The sequence below is a fragment of the Natrix helvetica genome, assembly GCF_964273705.1.
Source record: "Natrix helvetica genome assembly, chromosome: 3".
In the NCBI taxonomy this organism is placed as follows: Eukaryota; Metazoa; Chordata; class Lepidosauria; order Squamata; family Natricidae; genus Natrix; species Natrix helvetica.
In genome coordinates, this window is record NC_138549.1 from 174627195 (window position 1) to 174641025 (window position 13831).

Below are 13831 nucleotides of genomic sequence, written 5' to 3' on the forward strand. Positions count from 1 at the left end.
GCTGTCACTCCTGTTGGGGGTGCCTGTGGTGTCCTAAGCACTCTGCCCGGAAAACAGTCTGCTGAGCTCTGTTTTGGCTGCCGTGGCCTCCTGCTACCCACTGTCAGTGAAAACAGCCCTCCCGAGCTCAATTTTCAGTGGCCGAGGGTTGCAGGAGGCCGTGGCAGCCAAAAATGGAGCTCGGGAGCCCATCCATCTGGTTCAGTTCCAAGCCAGGGAGAAGACGCTGGAAACAAAATGGAGGGGGTGGAGGCTGATTGGAAAGAAGATTCATTTATTGATGAAACAGAACCAGGTGTGATTCCGGGACAGCTGACCAAATGGAGTTGAGAGTGAGTAGGTTTTAATACCGTCTAGGTTCCTATGGGGGTCACGTAGGGGTTACGTAAGGGTCATGGCAGGTTCTATAGGCAAAAGGGGAAATTCAAATCCTAGGTGTTCGTCTGAGCTAATCTTGTCAGCCTTTGGCTTGCCCAATTGTGTTGCTTATCTGGAGTTTCTGTCTGACCCAGTCTTTCTGAATGGATTTCAAAAAGCTGGCCTCCTCAGTTTCTGCTTGGAGCAGGGAAACCGGGGCTGATTTCTGCCTCCCTTAATACAATTTTTTCATTTCTCCTTTAGGGGAAATATTTTACCCTGGCTTCTTTAATAGTTTCCAAAATCTTTCATTCTTCAAGAGGGAGGAGGGCCTTCCCACACACTGTGCCAAATAGAGTCGGAAGTCTGTGCCTTTTTCTTTCCCTCTCCCTTTCCCTCTTTACACCACATTTTCTTTCTCCCTCCCCTTTTCTTAAAATGTAAATCCTTCCACTTCGAAAATTTTAGAAGTAATTTGGAACTTTGCTATTCTGGGTCAGTTTCGTCATCTTCCCCTCCTCGCCATTTTGCAATCACAGAGCCTCCAAATGATGCAATTTTTAAAAAGAAAAGAAAAGAAAGAAAGAAGCAAAAGCAGGCCACAACCTTCCTTTAAAGCAGCAAAGCTAAATATACAAAAATTCAATGCCTAAGAAGTAGGAGGCAGATTGAATTGTCCCTTTTAAAAATGGTCAAAAGCAGATGATTTTTCCACAGTGATGTTCTGGCCGAGGCTTCCCGAGAGCACGAACCAAACTCCTGGTCCCGACAAAAAAAAACCTTTTCTTAATTGACTGCGAATTCTGCTCATTCACATCCAGCAAAGTCTTTCAAGGGAGGATTTACAGTCACAGACCTTCTCTGGCTTGGAGAGCTGCCGGGCTGAGATCTGCAGAACTTGGCAAGGAGTCTCGGAAAGTCACAAACCAATTAAGTGAACTAATGGTCTCCTGCAAACTCCACTCCCCTTTTGCTCCTCTTTTATTTCCTCTAGGAAGGGGCCATTGATCGTCAACCTGTGGCTTTACTCCTAAGTTGACCCCTGTTCTTTAGCTGTTCCCTTCGTCTGGCAACTCTGCGCATGTGCACACTGGGGACAGGCTCCAGCTGTTCTTCTGCCCCACTGATGTCTGACTCTGAAGGCAGCTGATAACTGGCATACGGCTCTGGCCCCCTCTCTGCCTCCGACACAGAGCCCTCATCAGAGCCTTCCCCAGACTCCAGGACTGGCCCAGGTTCCTCCCCAACCTCCTCACTGTCCAAATCTGCTGCCAGCTCCACTGGCAGGCCACAATAGGTGAACTTGCTTCTTCTTCTTTTTTTTTTGCAAGAAATTTTTATTTTTATTAAAAAAACAAAAAAAATCATCTTACATTACATCTTGTAAAAAGTGTGTCAATTGGTTACAATTAGCTTTTGTGCATCTCTTCCACAGTCATTACTTATATTCATATCAGATGTCAAAGATTCTTAATGAATCTTACTATCAACATAGCATAGTTCTCATTTGACTGAAGTTGTTTTAGTCTCCTTTTGCCTAAAATAATCCATAGTTAAAAACACAACCACTGGTTTTGTTGTATTCGGGTCTTTTCCCGTGTAAGATTGAGATTGTCTTTGCAACATTTCAGCAAGATCTCACTTGCCATTTTCAGGCTTGGGTTTAAAATGCGAACGGAGCTGCCGTCTTTCTGTAAATCTTGGTGGGAGGGGATGGGGTGCTGGCTTTGTTTCAGTAAGTGGAATGATTGGTTGTGTGGTTGTATCATGATTGGTAGATTGGTGCTGGCTGTGTGTGCATTGTTGTTTTGTATTGTAACGGCCTGGGTGGTGGGTGGTGTTCATTTGTTGACTAGGGCTGGTTTCCAGATGTTTGATTGGCGGGAGGTATCATCACGTTTATTCATGCTGTGGGGGTGTTTCTCTATTTCGATGGCTTCCATAATTATTCTCTTGTTGAGGTGTTCTGTTTTGGAGATTAACCTGGCTCCTTCAAAGTTGATTTCATGTCCTGTAGCTTTAAGGTGCTGGAAAAGGGAGGAAGTTTTTTTCTTTTTTTCTTACTGCGTTCTTGTGTTCTGTGATACGTGCATTTATCCTCCTGTTTGTTTGTCCTATATATGTTGCCGGGCAGATTTTGCATGGTATTTCGTAGACTCCTTGGTTTTCTAGCTGGATTTTGTCTTTGGGGTTTCTTAAGATGCTGGCTATTTTTTGGTCAGTGGTGAAGTTTTAATTGTTCTGTATCTTCTGCCAGAAGACAACAGTCTAAAAATGGGAAGAGTCTCTGAGAATGTTATGCAACTTCCTCAAACAGCGAGATGCGAAGAGGTCATCCAGGGCTGGTAGCTGGAGCCCGGTGATACTCTGGGCAGTTTTAATGATTCTCTGTAGAGCTTTTTAGTCCTTTGCAGAGCTGCTCCCGTACCATGCAAGAATGTCGTATGTCAGGACACTCTCAATAGTGCAGCGATAGTAGGACAGAAGTAGATGCTGAGATAGATTTATCTTCCTTAGCATTCTCAGGAAGTACAGCCTCTTCTGTGCCTTCTTCGCAAGCATGTTAGCATTCATGGTCCATGAGAAGTCCTCCGAGATATAAATGCCCAGAAATTCAAAACTACCAACCTTCTCTTCTTAGGAAGGAAGAAAAGAAGAATAGAAATACAGTCTTAGTAAATAATTTGACAATGTTGTGGGACTTAGTTGTTTAGCAGAGTGATGGCATTAAGGAAAAAACTGTCCTTGTCTCTAGTTGTTCTGGTATGCAATGACCTATAGCTCATTTTGTGGGCAGAAATTGAAATAATTTATATCCAGGATGCGAAGGGTCTGTAGATATTTTCACAGCCCTCTTTTCGACTCGTGCAGTGTGCAGGTCCTCAATGGAAGGCAGGTTGGTAGCCATTGTTCTTTCTGCATTTCTGATTGCCCTCTGAAGTCTCTGTCTGTCTTGTTGGGTTGCAGAGCCAAACCAGACAGTTAGGGAGGTGCAGATGACAGACTTAGTAATTCGTCTGTAGAACAGAATCAGGAGTTCATTGGGCTGATACAATTCTATTAGAGGGAAGACCAGTTCTAATATATAAAAGCAATAATAAATCATAATACAGTTCTAACTGAGGGAAGACCAGTGGCTGAATATTGCCAATTTAGAGAAGATTTTTATTCCTTCTGTGAATTTAGCAGAACTTCTGTGATTTCATTTACTGTCACTTATGCAGTAACTCAAATGTGAGAAAATAGTCCAAATTTTCAAGAAGGAAATGGGTGTTCCTCTTTTGCTTTTTCGACAGGAGGAAAGACCCAGACGGCGAGGTCACCCCAGATGCTTCTCCTACTACTATGGACATGGCTGCCTTGAGCTCCTTCAAGAGAATCCCTGCTCCTCTTCAGCTGCTGCTGCTGTTGATACTACTCCTTCTGCAACATCTGGGTGAGTGTTGACAGCTGAGATCAGGCGGGCTCCATCCTCAGATTTACAACTGGAGTAAAATTGGGTTCCAGAAGAATATTAAGGCTGCTTCAAACCTACAGTGAGAAGATCAGATTCTGCTGAAAAAGCCAGTTCCGGATGTTAGATTTGGGGGAAGCCGGAGAAGATTTTTTTCATTGATTCCACCCCAAGTGGCTAAGTGAGGAACAAGTTAGGAAGAACCTCAGAGCTCTGGGATTCTGGAGATCAACTAGGTCCATCTTACTTTGATTTGATACTTGGGGTGGGGGACTTCAAGATATTGGGACCACACCTTCCATAACTCACACAATCTAGGTTGGAAGAAGCTTAGAGGTCATCTCATCCAAGCACCTGTTCAAGGCAGGAGTCCTCACACCATCTTAAGAAAATGTCGTGGACAGATGCAGAGGTGCAAAGACAAAGGATGACCTTGGGCTACTAGAAAGGAGTGCTTTCTTTGACAACAACACATTCTACAGTTCTACTCCTTACTACTCCCCCTCCCAATTACCCCACTAATGAAACAGCATAGTAAAGAAAGAGACAGAGTGTGGCAGGCCAAAGATCCTAAAAGGAATATAACTGCAGGCCTGACATCCCGCTTCCTTCCTTTCCCCCTCCTGCCATTGGAAGTGATATACTTCTTGCAAGAGCCAGACTCGGGGTGACGCCTTTAATGTAGAACTGAGGACTAGGGGTTGCTAACAGCTGCTCTCCAAGCTAAGGGAATTTCTCCCAGAGAAGTCGAGCCTCAGGTTCCTCCTATTGAGTTCCTTTTTCGTGCCTTCGGGTGGAGGGAAGTGGGGCCCCCCCAAGGCAAGCGGCTCCTCTGCTCCACCCGAAGGCATGAAAATGGAACGCAATACGAGGAACCCCGGGGTGGGGTGGGGGCGCCGAGCCCTCTGCATGCTGCTGAGAGCAGCTGGTGGTAGCCAGGGTGTGAGCCCTGCTGCTTTCCCCCTCCCTTGCCCCTCATCACCTCGCCTGCCTGTTTGTGACCCCCTCGGCTTAGATGCACCGCAGTGAGGCGAGGCGAAGAGGGCATTTTGGACCGGCAGAGGAGACAATGAACAGCAGCAAAAGCGGGCAAGAGCTCAGCCCAGCCAAGGCAAACTTGCAAGAGGAAGAGATACCTGCCTGAAAAAGAGAGGAGGTGGTTGAATTGGGTGGGGCATCGTGGAGGCTGCCTTGAACTTCTGGAAAAAAGAGATAAAATAAATCTAACAAAGAAACAACATTTAGTACTTCAGGGTTGTTAGGATTGGTGCAGAATCTGTGGATACAATCCAGAATTGTCTTTCTGTGGTCCTTTGGGCCACAGTATTGCAACTGCAGGGTACAAGCAGATGCGTGCAATCCAGGCTCTGAGATTTCCCACGGCCCCCGCTATGCCTGGGAGAGTTTGGGGGGTTGCAGCCGGTTCCTCCTCCCACTTCTCCCGAGCCAGCATCGGGTGAACTTAACTCCCTCCATCCCACCTGTGCCTTGACCTGCGTTTTTTCCTATCTCCCACCCTTTCCTTCCTGTTGTTCTCTTCCCCCCCATACACACTCGCCCACTGGATTTATAAACACAGGCGTGGCCTCTAGGCTGCAAAGTTAAATGCTTCATTGGAAACATATGGCTTTTCTACACCCTAAATCCTCCGGCTATTTTGGGGAGTTTTTCCCTCTCTTCTCCCCCCACTCCCTCCATTGGAGTCCCAAAAAAATTCGCCACCATTTGGGTGGGCATGGCTTGGTGTGTGTGTGGGGGGGGTGTCATGTGACTGAATGTGTGTGAGTGGCGTCAAGATGGCCACACCCACTCAGTTACATGCCCCCACCTAGCCACGCCCACAGAATCGGTAGAAAAAAATTTGAAACCAACCCCTGTTCTGATCTCATATGGCCTTTTATCTTTAGCTGATATACAGAAATGCAGAACATACAAAACAATAGAGTTGGAAGGGACCTTGGAGGTCTTCTAGTCCAGCCCCCTGCTCAAGCAGGAGACCCTTACAGAATAACAGAACAACAAGAGTTGGAAGGGACCTTGGAGGTCTTCTAGTCCAGCCCCCTGCTCAAACAGGAGACCCTTACAGAATAACAGAACAACAGAGTTGGAAGGGACCTGGGAGGTCTTCTAGTCCAGCCCCCTGCTCAAGCAAGAGACCCTTACAGAATTACAGAATAACAAGAGTTGGAAGGGACCTTGGAGGTCTTCTAGTCCAGCCCCCTGCTCAAGCAGGAAACCCTTACGGAATTACAGAATAACAAGAGTTGGAAGGGACCTTGGAGGTCTTCTAATCCAGCCCCCTGCTCAAGCAGGAGACCCTTACGGAATTACAGAATAACAAGAGTTGGAAGGGACCTTGGAGGTCTTCTAGTCCAACCCCCTGCTCAAGCAGGAGACCCTATACCATTCCAGACAAATGGCTGTCCAGTCTCTTCTTTAAAATCTCTGGTGAAGGAGAACCCACAACTTCTAGAAAGAAGCCATTCTTTTGGCCCATTTTCAGGCCCATTTTTGGGCCATTTTGGGGCTATTTCTTGAGCTGTTTTTTACCCATTTTTGCCTGTTTTCATACTGGTTTTTGGCCCATTTTTTGCTCATTTTTCAGCCTATTTTTAGCCCATTTTTGGGCAGCAGAGTGCTGTAGGAGAGTGAAAACGAGGTGTGGGTCAGCTGCACATGGGCCATTTTAGCCACCAGAGTCACCGGCAGGACGGTGCTTTGATATTTCCAGGCTGGCCTCACAGACCGGACTTAAGCACCCTGCGGGCCTGCCCTTAAGCATAAACAATGAAAAACTGAAAAGCAAAATAATCTGAGATGGATAAAAATGTGCTCCAAAGTCAGTGGGCAAAGAACTTTGGATATAATGTAATGCTTGAACAATGGGAGAATATGTGGATGAAAGGTTTAAAATTTACATCAAATTAAAATTAAAGCACACTAGAAAGTTACAAGCTGAATAAAAGCGAACAAAATGCAAAACTCCCCCACCTTATAAATGAGCCCTCTGCATGTGAGTCATTCAAAAATGGTCAGTTCATAAGCCAGAAGGTTTTCATTCAGGAAATTCAAATAATTCTGATGCCTGAAGGAAACCCCAGGAGTCCTTTGTCCCCAGAAGAGTGATGACCACTTTCAATTTTACTGTTAAGTTGCTCTTCGGATTGGAGATTGGTGTAAGGAATTGATGATCCAGAGGGAGCATCACCCATGGTTGACTGTCTCTAGAAGAGGGGTGACCACTTTCTAGAGGAAGCCCAGTTACAAAAGTGCCTCTTTTTTGTTTCAGTTGTTACAGGACAGGACGTAAAGGTAATCCAACTTCCGGAAAGCATATCGGTGAAAGCAGGAGAGACCATCACTCTAAAGTGTACATTGACTGGGATGCCAGTACCTGGAGGCATTCGGTGGTACAAAGGACTGGACAGAAACAAGAGTCCCATTTTCACCGATAAACAAGAAGCTCCCAGTCGGGGGGTGAGGGTCATCCCAGGATCGAACATGGACTTCAGCATTAAGATCCAAAATGTCCGTCCTGACGATGCCGGGACCTACTATTGTGTGAAGTTCAGGGCAGGACTCCAAGAGAGAGAGCTGGCTTCCGGGAAAGGCACTCTGGTCTCCGTAATCGGTAAGTGGCCCTCTGCCTTTGATTTCTGGGGATGGAGGGAGATGTTCCCAGTCAACCATGAGAACACGTGCAGGGGTGGGATTCAGCCGGTTCAGACTGGTTCAGGCAAACCGGATGCTCATTTTAACATCTGGTTCGCCAAACCAATAGTTGCAAGGACTGGCTGGCCCCACCCAGGCCTCCCCTCCCAGGAGTCTCCATGCACCCCATTTTGGATGCCAGGTAAGTGTGGGTCCATGCGGAGGCTCTCGGAGGGCAAAAAACAGGCTTCCTGGAAGTTCAGGAAGTCCAGAAAAAAAGTCTATTTCCAGCCTACGGAGGGGCCTCCTGGATGCTCAAGAAAAGCCTCTGCAGCCTGAGAAAATGCAGCCTGAGAAGGGAGAAACCTCATGGTGCAGGGGACTGAGTAGGCCACACCCACCATGGGCACACCCACCCAGCAACCAGGCAGAGAACCGGTTGCTAAAATGTTTGAATCCCACCCCTGGACACATGAGAGTAAATCCCATGTTCAAAGTTGAGTCTCTCCGACCAAAAAACATCTCTGGGTCTCCTGTATCATCTCTGAGGAACGTCAACTGATGTCTCTCTCTCTACTTTCTCCCTCAGCCATGCCATCCCAGCCTGTGATTATTGGCCCCACGGGAAGAATCACGGCGGGGTCTCGGGCCTCCTTCAGCTGCTCCACAGGGGGATTCTCCCCCCGAGAGATCACAGTCAGCTGGTTTAAGGATGGGAAAAAAATACCGGCTGCCCCAGCCAACATCCTGAATTCGGATGAAAAGCAGAGCATCTCGTACCGAGCCGAGAGCACGGTGGAAATCCCACTGAAGGAAGGAGACGTGAAGTCTCGGCTGATCTGCCGGGTCCAACACACATCGTTGGATGGACAAAGTCCTCTCCAGCAGACCTTCCCACTTGGGGATGTCCTAAGAGGTAGGTGAACCTTGGGTAGAAGAGAGGGAAAAGGCCATGCGGTCCAGACCTGGTAGAGGGCCCTTCATGTAGAAGGAATTACACCAGGAAGAATCAAGTTCTCCACCCATGGAAGCCCATTAAGAGCAGTCATGATTTCTAAACCTAAGCTCCATCATCGGGCTGCGGTTGTGGGGAACAGGTTTTTAGCATGAACTTCTACTGAGTTTCCTCCAAAATACGCCCTACCCTGAAAACAAGCCCTAGACCGATTTTCATGCCTCCACCTAATATAAGCCCTACCCCCCCAATAAGCCCTAGTTAAGTCCCGGCCAACGTCTGGTTGTTCAAGGTGGGGTGAGGCGCATGCACAAAAATAAAGCTACATCAGGGTGTGTGGGGGTGGAGCTGCCCCTAGCACCACCACAGCCAGGCCTCCCACATCCCGACACCTGCTTTCCGACTTCTTCTGTGGCCGCTGGTAGCAGCTTTTTTCCCCACCCAGTTGAAAGTTCAAGATCTTGCCCCCCACACCCACCAGTCCATCCCATGATCCAATCTCCCACTGCCACGCTGGCAGTTTCCACCCATCCAGTTCCGGTCAGGTGCAGAGGTTTGGTTTGGTTTATTTGGATTTATATGCCGCCCTTCTCCAAAAGGACTCAGGGTGGCGTACAACATTAAAAAACACACATCCCAAAAGTTAAAAAAAGATTAAATCCCTATCCAAAAAAACAAACCGAATTTAAAAAAAAACATTTAAAATAAGTTAAAATTAACAGGCCAGGCTGGCTTGCTGGAAAAGCCAACTTTTTAGCGTCGGAAGGACCGGAGGTGCAAAGACAAAGGATGACCTTGGCTTTCTAGAAAGAATGTTGTTATGGCTACATAGCATCTAACTACGTACAATCCCCCCTCCCGTTTTCCCACCGTAGAAAATGCACAGTAGAAGAATAGAGTGTGGCAGGCCAAAGACCCAAAAGAAAAGATGGCCGCAGGCCCACCGCTCACAGCAGGATGCCACATGGTAGGTTGCACCAGTGCCACAGCTCATGTACACAATGGCACAACACAGCATGCAGCCTCCTGTCACGAGCAGTTGCACCAGCACAATGAGCCTCCCATGAGCGGTGGCACCGGTGTGATGGGCCATGCAGCGCCCAGCCGTAAGCGGCAGCACCAGCACAATAAGCCATGTGGCCTCCTGCCATGAGCAGCTGCGAGCGGCTGCAGTAGACATCTGGCAGCAGCGCAACATGTGTCGGGGGGGAGGCCTGGCTGTTGGTCCTAAGGTAAGCAGGTAAGACGTCCCCTGAAAATAGGACCTGGTGCTTATTTGGGTTCCTGAAAGAGAAATAAGATGGGCCTTATTTTTGGAAAAACGCAATACCTCTGGCTCTTTCCCCAGGGACTTGGGTCAAGTTGAGTAGAGTTCCCAATTGGGGAGATATATTTTAATCCTAATTGTCCGGGAATTATTTCCCCAATGCCACAATGGGTGAGCAAAATCACTTTGGACTTCCACTCTATTCTGCATAGAGGAACCAGGAGTCCGAAGCTCTTTTGACCGACCTCTTTGGCTTTCTTTGCTCAGTTCCTCCCAAGGTGCGTCTTGAGACCAACCCACATTCTCCCGTCCAGCTGAACTCCTCAGTGACGGTCACTTGCAACGCAGAAAGCTTTTACCCAGATGGTGCAACACTGGAGCTGTTTGCCAAGGATGCCCCAACCAGAAAAGGAACGGTTGGCCCGAAGAGCTCGAACCCAGACGGGACTTTTTCCCTCAAAAGCACCCTAGAGATGATGGTGAGCGAAGAGAGGAACTCCTCCGTGTTCCTGTGCCAGGTCCAGCACGACTCCCAGCCGCTGGTCAACACAATCACCACTCTCTTCATTACGCAACAATATAAAATGGAAAGAGGTAAATGTCTTTTGTTTTCTTATGGGAATTTGCTGGTTTAAACCGTGAAGCTTTTCCTTTTGTTTTTCAGATCCCTTTTTTTAAAATTTGGATTGTATTACTCCTTAATATGTCAAGATTTAAATTGTCTTTGTACAATTTAACCTTAATATACTTAAGGTTTGATGATAGTGGAACTTCAGAAGGAATTGCTTGTCACTGCCCCGAGTCCCTTGGGGAGAGGGGGCGGTTTATAAATCGAATAAATGAAATGACATATACGGAGCCCCTTCTCAGGAATATCTGCGTTTTCTGTTGCATTTTCTCTTCCTAACAAAGTTCTGTCAACATGCTGGACTGCAAACCCAACTGTTTCAATTGAAAAGTGTGTTGTCTGGGTACAAATCACGCACAGACACAAGTGTGTGTGTGTGTGTGTGTGTTCCAGCATAACTCCGGAACACCTGGGCCACTGAAATGAAAAGGACTGAATTATATCTACAGTGTCAAGTCACTTTGAGAGTGATCGTGTGCATTTTAGATTCAAGTTCTGTTTCTTGTCCTGACCTCTAGTGCTTTGGAGAAGAGTTGACCCCCTCTTCTTCATGACAGCCCCCCAAATAATGGAAGACTGCTATCATGTCTCCCCTGGTCCTTCTTTTCATTAGAGTAGACGTACCCAAATCCTGCAGCTGTCCTTTGTAGGTTTTACCCTCTGCACTCTTTCCAAAGTCTCAACATCTTTTTTTATAATGTGGCAACCAAAACTGGACGCAGGATTTCAGCTGTAGCCTTACTAAGGACAATCTGAGCCAGGTGGCGCAGTGGTTAGAGTGCAGTACTGCAGGCTACTTCTGCTGAGTGCCACCTGCCTGCAATTTGGCAGTTCAAATCTCACCAGGCTTCAGGTCGACTCAGGCTTCTCTCCTTCCAAGGTGGGTAAAATGGGGACCCAGATTGTTGGGGGCAAGAGGCTGACTCTGTAAACCGCTTAGAGAGGGCTGTAAAAGCACTGTGAAGCGGTATATAAGTCTAAGTGCGGTTGCTATCCATAGATGGAATGAAGATAGCTGATCTCATGCACTGGAGTTAATAAAACATGTAGGGGAGTGAACACTGTCTGCCATTTTCATGTTTTTTTAATTGTACTGTGATGAAATGTATGATGGAGCAGGCTTTATTTTATTATTTTATTTTGTTTCTAAAATTTATTGGCCGCCCGTCTTTCCCAAAATGAGATTATGATTAAATCAAAACAATCCACTGTTTTTTTCCTCCACAGCCTCATCGCAACAATCCCCCTTTTTTCTTTGCATCGCACTTTTCCTGAGCAAAATAGCCGCCATACTTTTCATCTCTTCCTTTTTCCTAATAAAGAAGATCAGAGGCAACAGTCTGAACTGAAGAAGCTTCTTGGATGAGAAGCGAAACGTCTTCAAAGAAAAACAAGAAAGTCCAGTTGCCTTTTGAAAAAAGCCCCTTTGGGACAAACCGTCACCTGGATGGCTGAGAATCTACATAGACCTTGGATGCAACAATGAAAAATATTGTTCCAGAAATCCCCAAGAAGTCCAACAATCTGGAAATTCAACTTGGGAATTTCTGTTCCCAAGAGATTTTCAGGATGAGAAACAATATGGTGAATGAATCAATAATGTTATATTTAAATGCTTCGCTCTCTCAAACACATAGCATTAGAAACTTATAAAATCAACATGGAGATTTTAAAAAATTAACCTCGTGTTGTTTTGCTATGTCCGTGACTAAAATGAAACTGGATTGTCACAAGGTGCTTTTCCTTTTTTTCCCTTGAAGACGTTTCACTTCTCATCCAAGGAGCTTCTTCAGTTCTGACTGAACTGAAGAGGCTCCTTGGATGAGAAGCGAAATGTCTTCAAGGAAAAATAAAATCCAGTCGCCTTTTTCAACAACCACCTTTGGGACAACTTTTCTGACCTAAGCTTCCCAAAACCACGAAGCAGACTCCTTGTCTGACAAAGCCCCTTTTGATTGAGCTATTCCTCTCATTCAAACCGTCTTTCAAGGGTGAATTTGCAACCACAGACCTAATCAGGCTTGGAGAGCTGCCAGGCCAATATCTTCCAAATGCAACTGCTGTGCAAGAAAATACTTGGCCAGGAGTCTCTGAGAGTCATGAATAAATCTTCACACTAATGAATCGAACTAATGGTCTCCTGCAAACTCCACTCCCCTTTCGGTCCTCTTTATTCAATACAATACAATACAATAGCAGAGTTGGAAGGGGCCTTGGAGGTCTTCTAGTCCAACCCCCTGCCTAGGCAGGAAACCCTATACCGTTTCAGACAAATGGCTATCCAACATCTTCTTAAAGACTTCCAGTGTTGGGGCATTCACAACTTCTGGAGGCAACTTCTGTTCCATTGGTTTAATTGTTCTGACTGTCAGGAAGTTTCTCCTCAGTTCTAAGTTGCTTCTCTCCTTGATTAGTTTCCACCCATTGCTTCTTGTTCTACCCTCAGGTGCCTTGGAGAATAGTTTGACTCCCTCTTCTTTGTGGCAGCCCCTCAGATATTGGAAGACTACTATCCTGTCTCCCCTACTCCTCCTTTTCATTAAACTAGACATACCCAGTACCTTCAAACGTTCTTCATATGTTTTAGTCTCCAGTCCCCTAATCCTCTTTGTTGCTCTTCTCTGCACTCTTTCTAGAGTCTCCGCATCTTTTTTACATCGTGGTGACCAAAACTGGATGCAGTATTCCAAGTGTGGCCTTACCAAGGCCTTATAAAGTGGTATTAACCCTTCACGTGATCTTGATTCTCTCCCTCTGTTGATGCAGCCTAGAACTGTGTTGGCTTTTATGGCAGCTGCTGCCCACGGCTGGCTCTTATTTAAATGGTTGTCCACTAGGACTCCAAGATCCCTCTGGGAGGGGCCATTCACTGTCCACCTGTGCTTTTACTCCCGAGTCAGCCCTTGTTCCTTAACTGTTCCCTTCTCCTGGCCGCTCTGCGCATGCGCACACTGGGAACAGGCTCCAGCTGTTCTTCTGTCTCACTGATGTCCGACTCTGCTGATAACTGCCATACGGTCCTGGCCCCCTCTCTGCCTCCAACACAGAGCCCTCGTCAGAGCCTCCCCCAGACTCCAGGACTGGCCCATCTTCCTCCCCAACCTCCTCACTGTCCGACTCTGTGGCCAGATCTCCTGGACACTGGTGGGCCACAACAACCATGCCTGGAGAGCTGAGAATCTACATAGACATAAATGCTGCTTGCTTATTTTTTTTTAAAAAAAACTAGGAAACTAAGGGGATTAAGGGGACCAGGGGAGACACAATAGTCATGTCCCAATATTTGATGGGCTCCCACAAAGAAGAGGATGGTCAACCTATTCTCCAAAGCCCCTGAAGGCAGGACAACAAGCAACAGATGGAAACTAAAAGAGAGAAGCAACTTGGAATTAAAGAGAGATTTCCTAGCAGTGAGAACAATTAATCAGAGAATGAGCCTGCCTCCAGAAGTGGTGAATGCTTGGGAACACTGAAGGTTGTCAAGAAGACAGCTATTTGTCTGAAATGGGATATGGTATC

At 46.6% G+C, this 13831-nt stretch overlaps 1 protein-coding gene and 1 long non-coding RNA gene across 6 annotated transcripts in view; one reads left to right on the plus strand and one right to left on the minus strand.

Moving 5' to 3' along the window:
- The window catches only part of LOC309390475, a 134482-nt gene that overhangs the window by 24285 nt on the left and 96366 nt on the right, over positions 1-13831 (minus strand). The window lies entirely within an intron of this gene.
- The window catches only part of LOC309390423 (signal-regulatory protein beta-1-like), a 102969-nt gene that overhangs the window by 20282 nt on the left and 68856 nt on the right, over positions 1-13831 (plus strand). Inside the window, exons 1-5 of one of the 5 annotated variants that reach the window (XM_081949762.1) lie at positions 3678-3793; positions 7101-7442; positions 8052-8378; positions 9952-10278; positions 11635-11861. In XM_081949762.1, coding sequence (XP_081805888.1) covers positions 3703-3793; positions 7101-7442; positions 8052-8378; positions 9952-10278; positions 11635-11678 — 1131 coding nt within the window. In that variant the 5' untranslated portion in view covers positions 3678-3702 and the 3' untranslated portion in view covers positions 11679-11861. Of the gene's footprint in view, positions 1-3677; positions 3794-7100; positions 7443-8051; positions 8379-9951; positions 10279-11539; positions 11866-13831 lie in introns of those variants that run through there. The other 4 variants (XM_081949763.1, XM_081949759.1, XM_081949760.1 and 1 more) reach the window with 4 other exon arrangements.